Below are 20,586 nucleotides of genomic sequence, written 5' to 3' on the forward strand. Positions count from 1 at the left end.
CTCCAGAAGGATACCATGGTTGATGGTATCAAAAGCCGCTGAGAGATCAAGGAGAATCAACAGAGTTACACTCCCTCTGTCTCTCTCCCGACATAGGTCATCAAACAGGGCGACCAAGGCCGTCTCAGTGCCAAAACCGGGTCTGAAACCCGACTAAAATGGATCTAGATAATCGGTTTCATCCAATAGCGCCTGGAGCTGGTCAGCAACCACTCGTTCCAAGATCTTGCCCAAGAATGGAACATTTGCCACTGTTGAAGTCCTCTGGGTCCAAGGAAGGTTTTTTCAGAAGTGGTCTCACTGCCGCTTCTTTCAGACAGCCAGGGACCACTCCCTCTCGCAAGGAGGCATTTATCACTTCCTTGGCCCAGCCAGCTGTTCCCTCCTTGCTAGTTTTTATAAGCCAGGAGGGGCAAGGATCGAGTACCGAAGTGGTTGCACATACCTGTCCAAGCACCTTGTCCACATGTCCAAGATGTGGTCTCTTGGAGTCATAGCATTCTCCAATAGTCTCTGGTCTTTCCCTGGGACCAAACTCCGATAGCTCAGTTAAGTTCTGTGTTAATTGCTGCTGTCTGAATTACATCACCACTCCAACACTTTTTGAATGCCTCAAGTAGATGTCCTTCTAGAAAAGCTAGGGGGCACCACTTACATTAGCATCATCCTTTTGGACAATGAAACCAAATCTGCATTTACTACTCACCTGGGATTTGTTGCCTTTCAGACTCAGAACTACTCCAGCCACCTTCCAAAGTGTGGTTAACCAACTTCTAACAATTTAAGATACTTTGCCCTGGCCTACCTGGACAACATCATCATCTACTGTTCTTCTAGAGAAGAGCACCTGGCCCATGTGAATGCAGGCTGAAAACGCTTCCACAAAACTGGTATCCCTTCCAATGCACAAAAAGTGGTTTATTCAGGTAAAAGAGTAAAAAGAGGCCACACTGACCTCCCAAAAGTGGAAACTATTGCTCAGTGGATCACGCCACATCCATCACCGTGAAGCAGGTCCAATCGCTTTGGAGACTTGCTGGATATTATCACCAGTTTGTAGAAGGCCGTACTGTGATAGCTGCCCCTCTCACTGATCTATGTAGGAAAAAACTCTCCAAGACTGTATTCTGCTCTTCCAGTTGTAAGTAGGCCTTTGATAACTGAAGGCCTGCCTCACCTCACAGCCTGTCTTGCCTGACCCTAACTTTGATAAATCCTCTGAAATTCATATCAATGCCTCATGCTGTGATCTGGGAGCAGTCCTCTTTCAAGCTGATGAGAATGAGGAGACTTGCATCCAATTGTCAATATCAGCCACAAGCTTCTACTGTAAAAGTAAAGCCCTGCTACTAATGAGAATGAATGCTCATATGAACTTTATCCAAGTTGTGTCCATATGTGTGGGGAAGGAAGTCCATCCTATGTACAGACTGCTCTCATTGTTGGTATCTGAACAAGGCCTAAAGGAAGAACACTACACTGGAGATTTTCCATATAAGATTTCAATATCAAATACATTAAAGGCAAGAATAAGGTTATTTGATCTGCCTTGTTCGGACACCATATGTAGTTTGGACCATTCTTTTCTTAGGAAGGACACCAGCTTCATCTTGTCACATATTCTAATATATGTGGTTTATAGCCTCAGTACCTTGCCTTCTTTGAAGCTAAGCAAATAAGATGCAGTGTAATGGACTAAGATAATATTTTCTGCAAGAAACTCTGCATATGGTCTGATATCCAAGACTCTGCTCAAGCACATAAAATGTAACTAGCTAATAAACATTTTGATTAATTTATATAAATAGGTCTGTGAATATGAATTGTTGGCTTCCCATTTTTCTGCCTTTTCCCAAATAAACATCTTTATCTACTTTGACTATTAACTTTGTTGGGCTAAAAAAGTACTTCTCTGGTATTTCTCACTGAAATCTTCCCCATATACTAGCCATGAGCTACTTCATATGCTCTAAAGGTATTTCTCAAGATACTGGTAAGTCCTGTACTACCACCCCCGAACTTTCAAAAAGTAAATCTAAAGTCACTTTATTTTAATTATTTCTAGAGCTAGGTTTAAGCGAAGGGTGTTCACCAGTAAGGCTTAGAAACACACACACATCCAACAACCTGGACAGTCTACTGGTTTTCAGGCTAGCTTTAGGGTTAATGGTGGCAGCATACAGTAACTCATTTTTAGGGGAAGAAAACCCCTAAAAATGGGAATCCTCCAGTTGGGAGTACACCTTGCTGGACTCTATGGAGCTTACTTTTAAATAGACATAAGATCGCACTGTTAGTCAGTCACTCTGAGCATTTGGTGCACGCACATGCATGTAAACCCAAGAACAATAGTTACTGGGCCAAGTTCAAGGTTCTGGTTTTAGTGTACAAAGCCCTATACAGCTTAGGACCAGGATACCTGAAAGATCATCTTACCCCTTATATACCCAGTTGATCACTGCTCTCTACAGATGAGGACCTCCTGCAGATACCATCTTATCAGGAGGTCCATTCCACAAAACATAGGAAGTGGACCTTTAGTGTAGTGGCACCTACCCTTTGGAATTCCCTTCCCTTCAAGGATAGGCGACATCTCTGTTATCTTTTCGACGCCTACTGAAGACCTTCCTCTTTCGACAAATCTTATAAGTAGAGACCTTATCCCAGTTTGTGTCTGTGTTGGAATTGTGTTTTAAGATGTTTTTAAAGCTCTTTTTAAAAAGATATTTTTAAGATGTTTTGCTTTAATATATTTGAAAGTCTGTTTTTAAGATGTTTTAGAGCAGCCTTGTCCAACCTTTGGACCACACATGTTGCTGGACTACAGTTCCCATAATTCCTGACCATTGGCCATGCTGGCTGGGGCTGATGGGAGTTGCAGTCTAGCAACATCTGGGAACCCAAAGGTTGGACAAGGCTGTTTTAGAGTGTTTTTAGTGTTTTTGTTTGCTGCCCTAGGTTCCTTCTGGGAGGAAAGGCAGGATATAAATTTAATAAATAAATAAATAAACAAACAGCAGGGTTCCTCACACTGGAAATCTATTGCCAACCAGAGACAGTGTTTGTCTTTATGGTACATAAATATGTAGACATATTTTCTCCATTAACTTCTTTCAGGCTTTCTTTGAGCCACTCAGCTCGAGGAGCCCTATTCCGCTGTTATAAATTTAATTCACTAAAAGATAAGACACAGTTGTTCATGGTTCATATCACAACAGTTTCCTGCTATGGTGGGATGATCCATGGGACTATGTTGCAAAATCTGGCAGGGCTGCAGGGTTATATGAAAGCCAAAGTATAGCAGACTCTTTGATTAGTTTTTTAGTCCTAACCCACATTTCCCAGGTTCCATTTATGAGAGGATGACTAAATTAAGAACACTGCAATGGCTTCACAATGGCACGACAGCTTGAACCTGTTTATCTAGGATTCCAAAAATGTGCTATGTTGCTGTCAGAATGCAATAGAAATGTAGCTTTTATGTTTAAATGAAGAGTGTCTGTCATTATTTATTTTTACACTAGTTTTTGTAAGTTGCTTTGAGGTCACCTTTCTGCAAAACAAAGCATCTAATAAACATAACAACTTTATAAATGGTTTTATTACCATTTTCTTCCCAGTCTTAATGTCATGTTTTGAAACTCACCATTCCTTGAATAAAGTTGAAAGTTTATAGCCATTATTAGTTTCAGCCAAAAACCTTTGAATGTAAAAGAATCAAAAGGAAGATAAAAAAAACACCAGCCTTCAAACCCATCTCATAGTTTCCAGGGTGTGAAGAAGAGGGGGAGGGGAGGGGAAGCTGTTTCATGGTTTTAAAATGCCTAGAGCTGACAGCAGAGTTATTTTGCGGAGCACGAAATGTGTCCAAACATGTCCAGGTAAGTTTTAAACAGGAGCAGGCAAAAGTTCACTTCAAATAGTTGTTTATGCATATGCACAGAAGAAAGTAAAACTCTATTAACTGTCCTTAATCCTCTCAACACCATGGCCAGGATCCAAAGATCCATTTGATGTACACCCAAGAGGATTCGAACTGTTGGGACTAGAGCACCAATGATTGTAACAAATAATCTGAACAAGTGGGAGGTGAGAGACAGAAAGGCAACCTATTTTTCCCTCGCTGATTCCTGTCTTAGCAACTGCTTGTTTGTTTTTTCCTCAGGCTTTACTTCCTCCCTTCTTCCTTTCTAGTCAGTCAGAGAAAAGTGTCTGTGACTGTGAGCATCATGGCTCTATAACAGCCACATGTATGCCTGGAATCAGAGTGACTTTATTTTCCAGTAGTAACAAACCTTAAGTTATTTTATTCTTTCAAGCAACAGGCTTACCAGACTATTTCCATTGAAATATATACCAAACGCCAATCAAAACCGGGAGGAATCTTAAAAACCAGTATGTTGTATGGAATAAGTAGAGAGTTTAAATAACAAGTTGTAGGGGGTTGTGACAGTGGATGGGGCAGTGAAAGAAACACACAAGAGTAGTCAATTTTATGGAAGATCCGCCAGGTACATCACTCTTTTGGTTTAATTTTAAAAAGCATTTTCTGACTGATGAGAATATATTACTGCTGCTCTTGGTGATTTTTCATTTTTAGTGTGATTTTACTTTTGATTTTGTGTTATTTGGATGGCTGGTTTAATATTGGAGCATTTGGGGAGTTGCTGTGAAAACACTGTGGAATGGCAGCAGACAAATACTGTAAAGAAAGAGCATGTAGGTATGTCCATGGACATTGTATTGAGGAGTGTATGAGAATGGTAAGGAATGGCAAAATGAACACAGGGAAGCATCTCTCTCTCTCCGTGCACTCACACTAATTTATACACATCTCCACTTTTCTTCTGTTGAGCTCTTTCCGACTGCCCTGCCTTCATAACACTTTATTTAGCATTTAATGAGATGTAACTGCATTATGACAGCATTATAAGAATGCCAGTTGTGCCAAACAAGTATAGAGCAAGCAGCTGGAGAGGATTTAATGTGGAGCAGTGGTAGGTAGGAAGAGGTTCCTTGCTGTACCCCTCCTCCACCCCATGCTTTTTTCTACTGAAGCCACTTCCAGAGGCAAATCCTGCCAGAAGAAAATCGGTCTGAAAAGGAAGTTTTCAGCATCCCCACATCTCTCCGTATGAAATTGCCCCTCACTGCCTGCTTTATATCTGTTTGGTAGCACCCTTTCTGAAAGCAGAATCCGCTACTGTCACATATACTTAGAGCCTAATACTGTACATACACTCCCTAGCAATCATATTTCAAAGAAGGCAATGATCATAGGCTACTGGTAAGTTCTAATTGCCCTAGCAGAGGAAAGATACATTGCCAATGGCTTTGTGAAGCATGATGTGAAAGCAACACAGAAGAATGCACATGTGACTCACACATCCTGTTTCTGTGCTTCTCAGGTTTTACACCAGAACAAACCTTGCACATCTCTTTCACACTTCAGCCATCCCAATGATGGGAGTGCACACGTTTCTCCCTGGGGGAGTTGTATGAGCTTCCCCTTTCTATAAGATCTTTGACGTATCCTCAAGCATTATTTATTCATCCCAACTGAAATAGTTCTATGCTATCAGGTGGAAAGAGATATAAAGTAAAGCTAACATTTCTTTCAAATAAAGAAAATATCATTCAAGAAATAGATGTACCCACTTTTATTTATTAACATCCTTTTTCATTAATATGGCCTTCCCAACATTATGCTTATTATGCTATATTTCCCAAATAAAAAATTCAATTATCACCTCTGCTTGCTTTCTTACATTCTCCAATAACTCAATATAACTTGCAATTAGTTGCAAAGTTCAACTCACTTCTTTGTGAAGGATGACTCTCTGAACAAGAGATACTTAAACCATTCACATTTCTTCTTTCCTGGAGGGAGCTGGAAAGATACCAAACAGAATAGATAAATATTAGACAGAACATGCATTTACCTATTTTGTTAGAATTATAAACTTTAAGGTTTAAAAAGCTGTTGCGTTCATTCACAAAATCCAAGCAGTAACATTATGTTCTAATTTCCATTTTCAGCACAATTAATATTTTGTCCTAAAATATCCTACTTTATTATAACACTTAATCTAAAGTCATTACAGAACTGTTTAAGCAATTAACTAGAGATGCAATGAATATCCATGATATTTTAATTCCAAAAAAGACAATTTTTGGTCTCCACATTAAATCAAGGTTTAGTGTGATGCGCACAAGCCACAGAGATCTTTGGACTTGTGTACTGCCCTTTCCCCTCCTACCTCATAGAGCTGAGAGAAAGAATATAGAAGCTTTCAATTCTGTTTTTAATTAAGCACAGTTTGTCATACCGCCTAGACACAGAATTTTGATTAACTCTATGGTTAGTTTTTAAAAACCAGCCTCATAACCTATATTTGAAGTTGTCTTGTTTGAAATTAACCATAATTAGTATTAAAGGTGTTGGACTACGATGTGGGAGGCCAGGGTTTGAATCCCCACATAGCCATGAAACTCACTGGGTGACCTTGGGCCAGTCACTGCCTCTCAGCCTCATGAAAACCCTATTCATAGGGTTGCCATAAGTCGGAATCGACTTGAAGGCAGTACATGTACATTTAGTATTCACCACAGTGTGTCATCCCAGGCAATACAGCAAACCATGGTCAACCAAAACCAAAACCAAAAGCTTCTGAACTCCTCCTTCTAGCTGTGTAAGAAGAGAGGGGAAGGGGGTTTGCAAATGTCCAAGGCTCACTGTACTTCTTTCCTGCATGTCATGATGCACAATGTGAAAATAGCATATTCACAGCTACTGATGCTTGTTCTGAACAAAAAGACAGGTATCCAAAGAGTTATCATGGATCCACAAAAAAGCAAATTACTTGCTGCACAATCAAGCATATTGTATAAAATAGAAATAATGTGCAATAGACCAGTCTTAAATAACAGCCCATGACAGTGCACAGTAATCAGCCAGTCACTTCGACAGGAACTTTGCTAAACATCAACTTGACATCAAATGCAACAGAAAACTGATCAGCACTTTGGATGGAGAACCGTGTATTTCTGCTAGGTTGAAAATGAACCATTTGGAAAATCCTACTCTTGCAAAAACTGCATGTTCGCATTTATTTTTGCGAATAAATGTCCCAAACATGCTGTGTTAATTTTCAGCCTGAAGGAAATATGTTCTGAATAATGGAAATTTTTTCACTTCCTAAGCAACAATGCATTAAAAATAAAGAGCCACATCAAGATTACAGATAGCCAAACAGATAATATTTTGTTGATGACAATATTTATATCAAAAAGCAGCTTAATCGCCAAAACATACACTTTGGCATACAAAATAGGGGAGCAGAGGGAACCACATGTAAGTTGCAGTTCCTTCTTTGAAGGAAAGGCAGAATAAAATCTGTCATAAAAATAAACGTGGACAATTCTGCTCAGGGTTAGATTAGTCTCCAAAAACATTCAAAACCCAGCTTCCCAGAAACATATTCACATATAAGTTGCTTATAACCCAAAACAACATGACCTGCCACAGCATCATCCAAGCTAACATGTTAGCACTTGCTGTTCCCACTGTGACAAAGAAAAATCAGGATCATAAACATTTCTACTATTGATATACACTCTTTACAGATATAGAGCGCAGTAATTTGGCTAAATCAGCCTTCCCCCAAGCTGGTGCCCTTCAGATATTTTGGACTACAGCTCCCATCAGCTACAGCTAGCATGACCAATGTTCAGGGATGATCAGAGTTGTAGGCCAAAACAGCTGGGGGCCACCAGGTTGGGAAAAGCTGGACTAAATTATATTTGTCATGCTTTGAAAAATGAAATGGACTGCCTTCAAGTTGATTCCGACTTATGGGCGACCCTATGAATAGGGTTTTCATGGTACGCTGTATTCAGAGGTAGTTTATCATTGCCTTTAAAGGTCCAGAAACACTCGTGGGAGAAAAACATATTTGTATGAAAAATGAACTGGAAATATTCAATATCTTGAATACCTTCATATTTTCCTTGCTACCTCTGGAGATCCATTCTTATGCCAAAGTCAGATCTAACAATACAAGTGTGGTAATTATCATGGAAGTGATTAAAACAGATGCTTGTTGCTCAGAAACACATCCTAGTAATTAAAAACACACTTCTGGAATGCACTTTCAAACCACTTCCACAACACTTAAGTGTGAATGTATAATGTTTTCTGTTGCTATAGAAGTCTAGTTTCAACTTATTTGTTGTGCTTCTACTTTATTTCTTCAAGAGACAATTGTTATCATTCCTCGCAAGGACAGCCAAGAAAATTAACATACAAGACTGAAAAAGACTAGAAGTTGTTCTGCTGGTGTGACATATCTTAATTTGGACTTATATTACTTACTGTTTCATAGTAACACAATCACAGAGCTTTTGGGGAGGGGGGAGAGAGAGATCAATACAGAGCTGTTTATTAAACTTTGGGTCAGGTTATTATTTATATTTGATCTTAAGTAGTGTAGACCAGAAGTGGGAAGACCTGAGGGTTAAAGGATCTAGTTTTGGTTTTTTTATGTTAACCCTGGGGTCAATGAATGCACTTAAAGGCCTCTTCAGGCCTTTCCACTCAATGTAGGAAGGTTGGGGTGGGACAGGCTTGTCCAAAGCACTTATGTATATTGGGGATGCAATACATGCCCATTCCTACTCCCCAGTTCAAGACCTCATGTATTTTTTAGAATGCATGAATTGGCCTTTTCTATTGACTGGAAGAAAGAAAATAGTACCCAGTAACATTACACAAGTCAGGCTCATAGGCTGGCTGGTGTTCTGTCCTACCTGGAGGACTGGCTAATCTTAAGAATTTAAGAACTTAAGAAATTAAAATGTGGTATATAAATTAATGTGGTATATAATTAACTGACAATGATTAATTGACTGGAGCTGGAACTCTGAACAGAAGCATGCCACACTACAACATTTTATTGCAGATTTCATTTGGGCACATTTATCTCAATTCTTATGCTTCTGGTTGTGAAAGAGCTTACAGAATCTCTTGCAGATTTAGGTTCACTTTATTTATTAAAATGCCTTTATCCTGCCTTCCCTTATTACTCAGTCCTTCAGGATCTCTAAATCTGCAAGACAGCCAACAGTCAGTACTAATAAAAAAAAACCCATTCAACACTAATAAAGATAAATATCAGCATTGCTGCAAGCAAAAACAAAGACTAGCGGGCTTTCCAGTAAATGGAGATCTTAAAGAAAAAACCTGGAAGATTTTTCAAACAGCGTGGAAAAGTTACCACTCCCCCACCCCTATACACATTCAATGGGCCAACTTTACTTTGTTTGCTTGAGTTCAGGGGGAGTTGGGCCCCCACCGTCCGATTTTACCCCTACAGCGTTCCTCCCCCCCATGCAAGTTGATGAAGCTGCCCAATCCATCATCCAAAATTGCTCATGCAGACTTTGACCCTCCTTCATAGGACTAAACAGAATAGTTTCACTCTAAATGGAAGGGTAAGAAAAGGATGTGTGTGAGCCAACTCTGAGGAGGGAAGCGTGGAGCCCAGCCCACATGGGCCCACAGAAAGCAGGAAGATTACTATTATTTATAGATGCCTCAATAACCCTTTCCCACTATCTAGAAATTTAAGATTATTCCACCATAGAAATGTAAGGAGTCAGGATCTGCCTGAGCCATTTGTATTTGGCCCCTGGCAAAGCCATGAACTTTACAGGATATTTTAAGGGATCACAATGGAACCTAAGGCAAGAAGAGGTCCTTACTATATGAAGTTGCCAATCCTGTGTATCTAGAAAACCTGGATGCTGCAATCTCAACAAAATTATGCAAACTGGCATAATCTTCTCCTTCTGCTAGTTATTGGGAAGGGCAGGGAGCTACAAAGGGTACTCAAGCTGCACCCCCAATAATTAGAAATCATATCCAGCAGCCCACTCTGGCGTCTGAAACCTGATCACTTCCAAGGATCAGTTATATAACATCAAATACAACAGAAGCAAAAAAGAAGAAGTCAGAATTCTACTGTGTACCCTCAGAGAGGGTTAGCTGAGTGGTAGAACATATGCTTTGCATGCAAATGGTCCCAGGTTCAGTCCCCATATTTGTCAGTTAACTGAATCAGGTAAAATGTGATGTAGCTTTTGCAGAAAAAAATTAGGAAGTACCTGATCTCGGACTAATCCACCTCAGGAAAGATGAATCCTGTTCACTAGGTGACAAGGAAGGGAAAGCTATGGAGATTCAAAGTGCTACTAGAACATAAGTTAGAGAAACAGAAAAAGTGCACTAAAGGGAAGGGAAAAACAGAAGATCTTTAGGACCCTAGGGTTTCCTATTGCTTCATCAAACAACTCCCTGATCAATTTCAGCTCTGACTTCACTCACTGACTAAAGACAGACGGGAGCAGCTGGACTGGCTCCTTTCACAGGAATCACTTTCAAGGGCACCTTCATGTTTTGTTTCATAACTGTATTTCTAGGAGGGCTATAGACTTACTTTTGAAGAAGAAGAAAGCAGCTCATATTCTGGGGCCCTGCCCAGAGGCACCAATGATGACCTTTTGGGGTGCTATGATGTATAAAATCAGAAGGGCTAAAAACTTGTCCTTTTAAAAAAATGAAATCTGAGACTCAGCATTTTGAGGGTACTGGCCATCAAATTCAACTTCTTTACTCGTACAGAATCACAAATCAACCTGACTACTGTTACACTCCAGTGTGTACAAGTGAATCACCTGTGGATGTGGGCCCTTCTCTTTTCCCAGTAAGGTTACTAATGTGAGAACTATATAAACCAAAATGCTAAAAAAAAGTCTTCAAAGATTGCAATATAAACTTATTTCTCCATGTAGGCAGCATGTCATTTTGATGTTGTCTCAATTGGTTAGGTTTCTCATAAGAACAAACTATGACACATTACTTTTATTAAAATTTCAAAACAAAGTCTTTTTGAATCTTGTTAGGAAATAAAGATAACAGTGACATAGTATCAAACCATTCATCTCCTATCACCTAACCTTATATGACAATCCTTTGAAATTGTGATAACTTGCTATCTGCTCTTTTCAAAACACTCCAATAGCGTTCCCTAAAGACTTAAAAGCAAGACACGGTATAATGAAGAAATGTAAAAGGTTCTCTTTATAAAACCAAAAGCAACAATGAATAATTTTCTAGCATCAGCTCAGTTTCATGATCTCAGATTCCTACAATCCATCTAATTTTAAGATTAATGACCCAAAGCAGCAGCTCATAATTCTTTCATTCTGTGTAGCAATTACAATGCACCAGATTCCTGGCCCAGTTGGGCTTGAAAAAGGCTCCGTTTTTCAGGCAAAGGGGCACGTTTGAAGCCAGTAGCCCTGTGTCTCCTCCTCCACCTCTCTCATCCCCATAACACCTATAAATATTGAAAACATGATATAACATAAGTACACTGTGAGTTTCAATCCCCCCCCTCCCCGATCTACATTACTGGCTCCTTGTTGGGCAGACTATGGAAACTCATAGTATAGTGATGCTATGTCATTCAATGAGTATCCCTGAAACAGTGGTGGCTAACCTGTTGCCCTCCAGATGTTGCTGAACTGCAGCTCCCAACAGCTCCAGCCAGTGGGGCCAGAGTCAGAAATGGTTGGAGTTCATCCAGCAACATCTGGAGGCCACAGGTTAGCCACCTCTGCCCTAGAAGTTCTTTCTGTAAGGTCTAATGCCATCCTATTGCAACAAGCCCAAGCAGATTTATGGACAGCATTCTGTTAAGCCAGTGTGAGTCATCATACTATACTCTACAAGTAGAACCAGCATGATAATTGCATCTTTAAATGGCTGTAACTTTGGGAGTTGTTGCCTTCGTGTATTCACATCCACAACAGGCCTAGAGGTATGGGGGAAATGTGAATTTCAATACAAATTAATCTGGACCTCCTGAACTAATCATCGGCTTTTGCACTTCCTGAATGTTCCAAAACAGTTTTCTGCTCAAACACATATCAAAATATATTTTTAAAATGTATAAATGTAAATGGGCTCCTACTGGGTTTAGAAATGTGTAAATTTAGGTTTTTTTAAAAAAATCTACAGATCAATGAGAAAGTGACATGGTCACAGACAGACTAATGTATCCATCCCTAAAAACAGCTACATCCCCCCTTTTTTGTCAATCATACCTATTTGTCTAGGCTAATTTTTTTTTCTTGCCAATATAAAGCCTGGGCGGTTGGCATAGCAGCTCTGCTCTTTACTACCCTCCTGAAAATACGCTTCTCTGCTGCCAGGAGGGAGATAGCAAAAAAAAACCAAGGCAAAAGTAAGATTTCACCAGGACAGTAACATACCTTGGATTATCATCATATAATAGGCCAATTTTACATAACATGGGACAGTTCAAGGGTATGCCTTACAAGTACCTTCTGGCCACTGGATCTGAAACTGCAAAATTTTACATGAAGTCACATTCAGTGCCATAACAGAAGGCATTATTCTAACAATTCACTTAACATCTCAGCTAAAGTATAGGGGTATATCTAGTAAATGGGTCTATCTACCACAACATACTTACAGTCACTCCCTCTTCTCAGTGTACCCTGACAACTGTAGTTCTATGAAGGGAGCTAGGGTCTGTATCAAGATTCCTCAGCAAATATACTAAAGTTTCTATAATGTGTTTTAGAGGCTGGGGGAGCGGGAGCCATGACAGTCAAACCAGTGTAAAACTAATATAAGTTTATCACATTCACAGGACTTAAGGCTTCTTCTTCAAAGTTATATTGCATCACAACATACCCACATGAACTGAAATAGTTAAGACATTAAGAGCATAAGAGCCTGCTAGATCTGGCCAGTGGATCTAGTCCAGCATCCTATTCTCACAACAGCCAACCACATGCCTATGGGAAGCCTGCAAGCAAAACCTGAGTGCAACAGCACTCTCCCTTCATGTGGTTCCCAGCAACTTCTATTTAGAGGCACATTGCCTCTGATGGCACAGGAAGAACATAGCTTTCTAGCACTCTTCAAGTACTTTAAAGGGTGTCACACAGAGGAGGGCTAGGATCTCTTCTTGACTGTCCCATAGTGCAGGACACGGAATAATGGGTTCAAGTTACAGGGAGCCAGATTTCAACTGAACATCAGGAAAAACTTCCTTAGAGCAATGGAACAACAATGGAACCAATGACCTAGGGAGGTGGTGGGCTCTCCAATACTGGAGGCTTTTAAGAGGCAGCTGGACAGCCACATGTAGAGTATGCTTTAATTTGGATTCCTGCATTCAGCAGGGGGTTGGACTTGATGGCCTTATAGGCCCCTAGTTCCAACTCTATGATTCTATTCTATTCTATGAATTTGCCTAACCCTCTTTTAAACCCATCCAAGTTGGAGGCAATTGCTACATCTAGTGGAGCAAATTCCATAGTTTAACTACATGCTGTGTGAAGTACTTTCTTTCGTCTGTCCTGAACCTTCCAACATTCAGCTTTATTGGATGTCCCCAAGTTCTAATATTATGAATTCTAGTATTATCCACTTTCTCCACACCACGCATAGTTTTGTACACCTCTATCATGTCCCCTCTTAGTCGCCTTTTATCTGAACTAAAAAGTCCCAAATGTTGTAACCTTTCCAAGGCATTCAGGCTACAGAGTAACATTTTATAGGACTGCAGTACTGTTAACTTATTTTGGTAAGTAATAAAAATAAAAGATATTAAACATGACCCATTACTATGACCTAAACGGAAGGCAGGGGGGGCATGGAGTTTTCTGCTCATTATAGCTACTTTGCATGATAGATTTTGTATTAAAGTTTCAGTGAGAACAATGTTGTTTTTAAAAAAAACTTAGCAGCACACTTTAAATAAGAGGTGACAAAACATGAGCTCTCTGTAGAATTCACAGCCATGCTGGCAGCACTGCTGGAAGACCATATCCCCAAAAGTCTCTTTACATTTCTAAGGACACACATTATAGAAATCTGCTCTTAACAAGCTGGAGGCAATTTTCAAAGAGAGGGAAAGGTCGGAAGGGGGGGAAATCTGTTTCTTGGCCATACGTAAGGCGAATAATAATATAGAGAATTCTTTTAAAAATCCAGACATGAAAGAATACTAGATAAGTGCACTACACAAGGACACTACACTTTTTAGGAGGATAAAAAAAATTCAAGCACTGACAGACAAGCAGCAGCATTAACAATAAAGACCTTGGCTTCAAAACCAGCAGTTCGTCTGTATTATCAAATCTTAGTGTTTGTGCATCGCATTTAATAAAAAAAATCGAAAAACAAAGTGTGACCTCAGTTCAGTGGTTTGCACATCCTGATTATACTGGCTAAACCGCCAGCCTGTTTCACGGCAGAACTGCAAGTTACAAAGAACAGGAGCCTGCTGCCAAAAATTGTAGCCTTGAATCCACTTCCAGTCTTCCCCTCTGAAATGCCATATTATGTATCTGAAAGTTATTACAATTGTGCATTTCCCCATTCCTCCACTTCAAAATATTGGCTGCTGCTGAAAGGGACAGGGAAACACAGGGAGGGGGGGGACTCAGGAGAAGCTTGCTGTTTTTAGTGGCAGGCCCACATGTCTTCTAACATGATGTACTGAAACACACTGTTTTGTGATAGTCTGTGTGGAGAAATGCTATATATGTGTTTGTGTTTAAAAACATATGGCCACTGTGACTGCCATGAGGCCTTGTTCTCGTACGCTGCGGTAAGCCTCCTTGTCAGTGGTTGCTTGGTGACAGGTTCTGTGAAAAGAGACAAAATCGCTTTAAGACTCTAGTTTAGGAGATGGGGCCTGATCAGGTAAATTCTTTCCGATTGGCTGGAGATTCCAGGCAGTAGAGGGTTAACTGACAGCTAGCACTTAGAAAGGGCAGTTGGAGTTGGTTGGTGAAAATACCTGAGTGAAGGACTGAGGCCTATATATAATTACCCAGGGTGTCATTAATTGTGCTCTGGTGAAGATCATAAGAGAGCCAGTGATTGAGTGTGTCTGAGGAGCTGCCCTGAAACAAGGTCTTGCCAGAGGGAAGTGGTACAAGTGGGGATATAACACTGGCTAAACTGTGCCACAGCCAGAAGTGCAACCAGAGGAGCTTTGGGGGCACAGAGGCAGACTGGGTCTAGCAGCTTAATTGGGTTATGGAAGTAACTGGCTAGGGTGGAGGTTTAGGGAAATGGGCCAGTGGGGAGAGCCACTTGGAGGCTGGTGTCAGCAGCAGTGTCTCTGGAGACTTTAGAACCTGTCAGCAAGCACCTATAAAGTCCCAAAATAAGAAACCCTATTCCTTTTTGCAAATAATATCCCTTTAATAAACCGACAACATAGTTCAAGATTTATAGTGACTCTCAGTGGTGGTACCATCTCACGCCTAAAGCCTTCCATGTGTGCTACTAGGAGGATTTAAAGAAGCATTCTGTGTGAATTGGTGGCAGCAAAAGGGTTACAGAAGCCTGTTTTACGTGAAGTGATGCTGGGGAACCAGTGGAATATCTGACAGTCAGAAAAAGTTAGAAGCAAGCAGACCACTTTAAAATTAAGAGAACCCTACTTTTCATGAGTCTGCAGAATGCCTGCCACTCCCTCTGAAACTGGCTTTGGACATCAAATGCTGCATTCTGAAGAGTAGGTAGAGAAATTTGGATGTCACACCAGAACAGTGAACACGGACAGACGGAAAGACAGGGAGCAATATACATTTACTTTAGCATGCAGAGTTGGCAGATTTTATGTTCTTTCAAGCTAGAGTGACCAGAAGCCTAAAAGACTAGAGTTTCTGCACCCAATTAACATAGGAAGGTGCCTTACTACGACTCAAGATCATTGGTCCATGTAGCTCAATATTGTCTATACCAGGGGTAGCAAACATGAAACCCAACAACATCTGGAGGTCACCAGCACCCATTATCTTGACCATTGGCCAGTGTTGCAAGGGCAGATGGGAATCAGAATTCAACATCACCTGGAGGGCACAATGTTAGCTACACTGGATCTACACTGACTGTTAGCGGCTCTCCAGCATTTCAGACAGGAGACATTACCAGCCCTACCTGGAGATGCCAGGGATTGAACCTGGCGCCTTCTGCACGCATGATCTACCAGTGAGGTACAGCACTTATAGTAGTTGCGTGTAAGAGAAAGAAGATCCAATGTCCCTAAGTAACATCCTTAAGCAGCTGCCTGGGCCCTAGCACTGCACATCAGCTGCTCTTATTCTCCCTTTGAAAAACAAAATTCTGGCACTCGGTGATAGGCTGCCATCATTTTATTTCCTTACAAATGCTCCAGAGCAATGCTTCCCCTCAGGCATATTATATGGAAATTAAAATGGCAGTTACCAGGTGGTGATCAGAGTGGGGGGCGGCACTGGTACAGGAGGCAACGCAGTGTAGAAGGCACCCTCGAGCCCAGAAAAGCAAACTGCAGCATAGCTGAACACCATTTTACTCAGAAAAGCTATCCCAGCTAACACTCCATATTCTCTAACCACACATATTAAGAGAACATCTTATATCTGTTCTCCCTGTCTCATCCATGTTTGTGCAATATACATTTGCTCCATCACCTTTGCTGTTCTTTAACACAAGACCTTATCTGAAATAGCAGCTGGGAGACTGAGCTGCAAACCATAAAGTTTCTGGTTCAGATCTTGAGTCTGACATGAAATTACTGGCTGGCCTTAGGCCTCAGCCTTCCTGTCTGGAAATACACAGAAAAGAATACTGACCAACTTGACAGAGTTGCAAGGATTACTGAAACAGTATACATGAAGCACACAGAACATTCAAAAAGCACCATAAAATGTTGCAATTTATTAAAGTTTACCTTGTTGAAGCTGCTGCTGTGGAACAGCCAGGTATTTCTGGAACAGGACGATGCCTAAGCATGAAAGACCGTGTTGGTCTAGGAGTTCCTTTTGTAGAACTCAAAGTACTAGTGCTATACAAATCATTCTCAACCATTTCACCTTTAAATTCAAAGAATGGAGAGTCTGGTGGGGCATTTGACAAACTTTCCAGCCCAAAAAACATCAGATGCTCATCATCTTCACCAGATTTCATTTCTGATGAAGAGAAAGCAGAGGAAAGAAATGAAGTTTCTTTGGGAGTATCATCTGGTTGAAAATGGATGGCTCCCAACTGTCCTTTTTCAAGTGAAAGGGATATCTTTTTGGACATCACATTGTTCAGTGAATTTCTTGAAACAGCAGTAACATCTGTTGAGCATGTCAAGTCCTGACAGGATGAGTTAGGACAGTCCAAACCTGAAGACACGTTGCCTTCAACATCTAATGACTCACAGTCTGCAAATTTGCTATTATCTTCATACATGTCATTATTGTCACAAGCCTTATGTCTCCATTCTCCAGTTACCCAGATTGTTGTTTCACTCTCATTTGGATTTATAATGCATGTGTCGGGATTGTGGCAAAGTGGCTGTGAACAGCTATTTCCTAACTCTTCCACATCTTCAGTATTCTGGCTTTCAAGAGCCACAGATTTTTCTAGCATTTTTGCAAGCATGACCTCCAATTGCTTGAGAATTCTTCTGCGGTGCCCAGTAGGAGATATTCCAATTTGTTGAAGCACACTGTTGTTTACCCCCACGCAATCTCGCAGAGCATTATAACCAAAGTCTTGAAAATTCTGAAAGTATTGCCCCAGATTGATGCCAACTAGGAACTCTTTTATATCCACATCAATGTCCCTGAATGACATACTGGCAAATTCATTCCTCACTTTCAGAGCTCCAAAGAAGCATATAGTACTATCCACACATATTCAGAATCAAGGCAGAGTTCTTCTTTAAGCCCCCTGGATAGAATGAACTGTCTTCCACAAGCAATAACACCATATATAAATTCAACACACACCTTCAAATCCTACAGAGAGTGTGGGGAGAGAATATATGTATTAGAAATGGTACTTTATACTCCAAGTTCAGCATTTTTATTGGCATAAAGAACAATCTCTTGATGCCCTTTGAATTCTTTCCTTGCCAAGTATCATCATAAAGCAAGTAAGTATCTGGGCTTTTATCTTGTGCCAGACGATTTTAAAACTGGATTTCCGATATGTGTTACTCTTCCTCTTAACATGCAATTCCCTTGACAATCAAAAGAGTTGATTTTATGGAAACCCATCAGCAAGAACTACAATTATATCCTCAGTCATGGGAATAATGGATGCAGCACATGAATAGATTACAAGTCAATACAAACTAAAAAAACTGGTCCTAGTTTTTTTTACTAACTCAGTACTAATGGAAAATGGACTGCCTTCATGGTAAACGGTATTCGGGGGGGGGGTTACCATTGCCTTCCTCTGGCCCAAGGTCATCCAGTGAGCTTCATGGATGTGTGGGGATTTGAACCCATAGTCCAGCACCTTAACCACTACACCACACTGGCTCTCAACTCAGTACTAGCAGATAATTTTCACAATAATGACCAACTTCCTTGATGTCTTATTGTGCATGGCTTTCCATTTCTATGGAAGATAGGCAGGCCCTAGCCTGCTGCTGTTTGCAGTAGAGTACTATAGCACTGTAAACACTGGCACATTTATTCTGGCATAAGCTTTCATGAGTCCGCTTCATCAAATGCAAAAAATCCCTTATGCCAGAATAAATCTATTAGTCTTTAAATTGCTACAAGACACTCTTTTCCTGCTTTTCTGCTTATCTTCCATGTGGCAACTCCCTTCTTCACAAATAAGTGGACTTTTGTTCATTAATCAACATGGCCTTGGGGGGAAGTTGATGTCAAAGCTTAGCGGGGGAAATACCTTCTTTCTGGAGGGAGATAGTGGGGAGGGGTTGAGAAAGAATCCACTTCTGAATTCATTCAGCTGCAAAAAATAATTTATTATTATTAATACTGAATGTTTGTAGAAAGCTTTCAGGTGTTCAAAGTGCTTCACATACATTATCGGGTTGCGATTCTTACAATATCCTGTAAAGCAGAGGTGAGGAATGTTTTTTTCAGCCCAAGGGCCACATTACCTCCTGCTCAGCTTTTTAGGGGCCACGTGCCAGTAGTCAGCAGAAGAAAGCAGAGCAACAAGTGTGGATTTTAACTTTGTACAGTAGGCTAGTTTCTACACACACTCACCCCTCTCCGTCACCCACCCAGGCAAACGAGGCATTATCAGAATTCAAGGACACATTCCAGCCAGACAAAAACACTCAAGGAGAGTGCCAATGAGGGCTCGTAAGAGGCTTGGCCTGAGGAGAGGAAGTGTGGCTGGTGAGGAAGAGTGTGGCTGTGAAGGGGTGTGACCTGGGGAAGAGTCCTGAGGGCCAGACAAAGAGGCAGGAGGGCTGCATTTGACCCCCAGTCTGAGGCTCCCCACCCCTGCTGTAAGCTAGGCCAGTATTGTTATTGGAGGGGTGGACTATATGCTGAGTTCATAGCAGGGGTAACTTTAAGCCAAGGAATTCCTGATTGTTCCTCAATCTCTTAAGGCACCATGCTAGACCAGCTTATTAAATAAATGGCCAGCAGACCGGCTTACAACACATGCAGTGCACACCCCCAACTCACACAGCAATAAAAGATTGATCTTTTTAAAATTAAGAGAACAGCAGCATAAAACTGCAAAACATACCATCATACCGTGCCTGAAAAAGGAGAGAGTTGGGAATCTACTGAGATGGAGACTCAGCAGACAGCAACAGAGTAGAACACACAAAAGCAGAAATAAGGATTTATGAGAAATTAAGGGGAGATTAAACTGCCGAAGATGAAAGTCAGAGTATGGGGCAAGGTCAGTAACAGGATTACAGGTACTCTGTGAACATGGCAGATGTTTAATTAATTTCAACAAATTTCGAGAACTCTGACAGGAAAAAGTCCAAAAGGGGTCTGGGTTTTCTCTCTCTCTTTTTACACTTTGAACTCTCGATTCTCTGCCTGTTTTGTGTATTGCCATGAAAAGTTAAAGGGTTGTTCAGCAAGCGTTTCTGAGTTCAGGACTATACGTTTTGTAAGGTTTTGTTTTGAAATGAGCTTATGGGAAGCATCAGAATGGCATGGGGGGCATTTTCAATTTAACATTGAGGAATGCGAAAAATCCACACTGGCTATAGTATACAGCCACTCTTGTGGCTGTATAAATAAGATCCTCCTTTATTTGCTATATTTATAACCCACTTCTCTTCTAAAAGAAGTCAAGGTAATGTACATGGTTCTTTCCCCCTCCCATTTTATCCTCACAACCACCCTGTAAGGTAGATCAGGCTGCAAGAGATACTGGCCCAAAGTTACCCAGTGAGCTTCATGGCTGAATGAGAATCTGAACATGGAACTCCACAGTCCTAGCCCAACACTCTGTACCACACTGGCTCTGATGACAGCCATGTGAAACAACTTAAGCAGTACATACACTTACTATTGAACACAGACTCCCATGTGCAAATAAGCTAGCATGAATCTCTCATAACAGGAAAACATGACCCAATGTCACCTCAAAAACAGGAGAGGTGCAGATCTGAGTCATCAAATGATGTAGATGCACGTGTGAACCAGCCCGGTGCCTCCACTAATGATGAGGCATAGGTGCTAGAGACTCCCATACAGACA

At 40.8% G+C, this 20,586-nt stretch overlaps 1 protein-coding gene across 5 annotated transcripts in view; it reads right to left on the minus strand.

The window, feature by feature from the left end:
* Positions 1 to 20,586, minus strand: part of ARAP2 (ArfGAP with RhoGAP domain, ankyrin repeat and PH domain 2) — a 160,749-nt gene that overhangs the window by 131,761 nt on the left and 8,402 nt on the right. For 3 of the 5 annotated variants that reach the window (XM_061584048.1, XM_061584051.1, XM_061584052.1), the window contains exons 2-3: positions 16,830 to 17,886; positions 5,820 to 5,890 (exon numbers count right to left, since the gene is read on the minus strand). In XM_061584048.1, coding sequence (XP_061440032.1) covers positions 5,820 to 5,890; positions 16,830 to 17,722 — 964 coding nt within the window. In that variant the 5' untranslated portion in view covers positions 17,723 to 17,886. Of the gene's footprint in view, positions 1 to 5,819; positions 5,891 to 16,829; positions 17,887 to 18,790; positions 18,854 to 20,586 lie in introns of all 5 variants that reach the window. The other 2 variants (XM_061584049.1, XM_061584050.1) reach the window with 1 other exon arrangement.

This window comes from Rhineura floridana, chromosome 9 (genome assembly GCF_030035675.1).
Source record: "Rhineura floridana isolate rRhiFlo1 chromosome 9, rRhiFlo1.hap2, whole genome shotgun sequence".
In the NCBI taxonomy this organism is placed as follows: domain Eukaryota; kingdom Metazoa; phylum Chordata; class Lepidosauria; order Squamata; family Rhineuridae; genus Rhineura; species Rhineura floridana.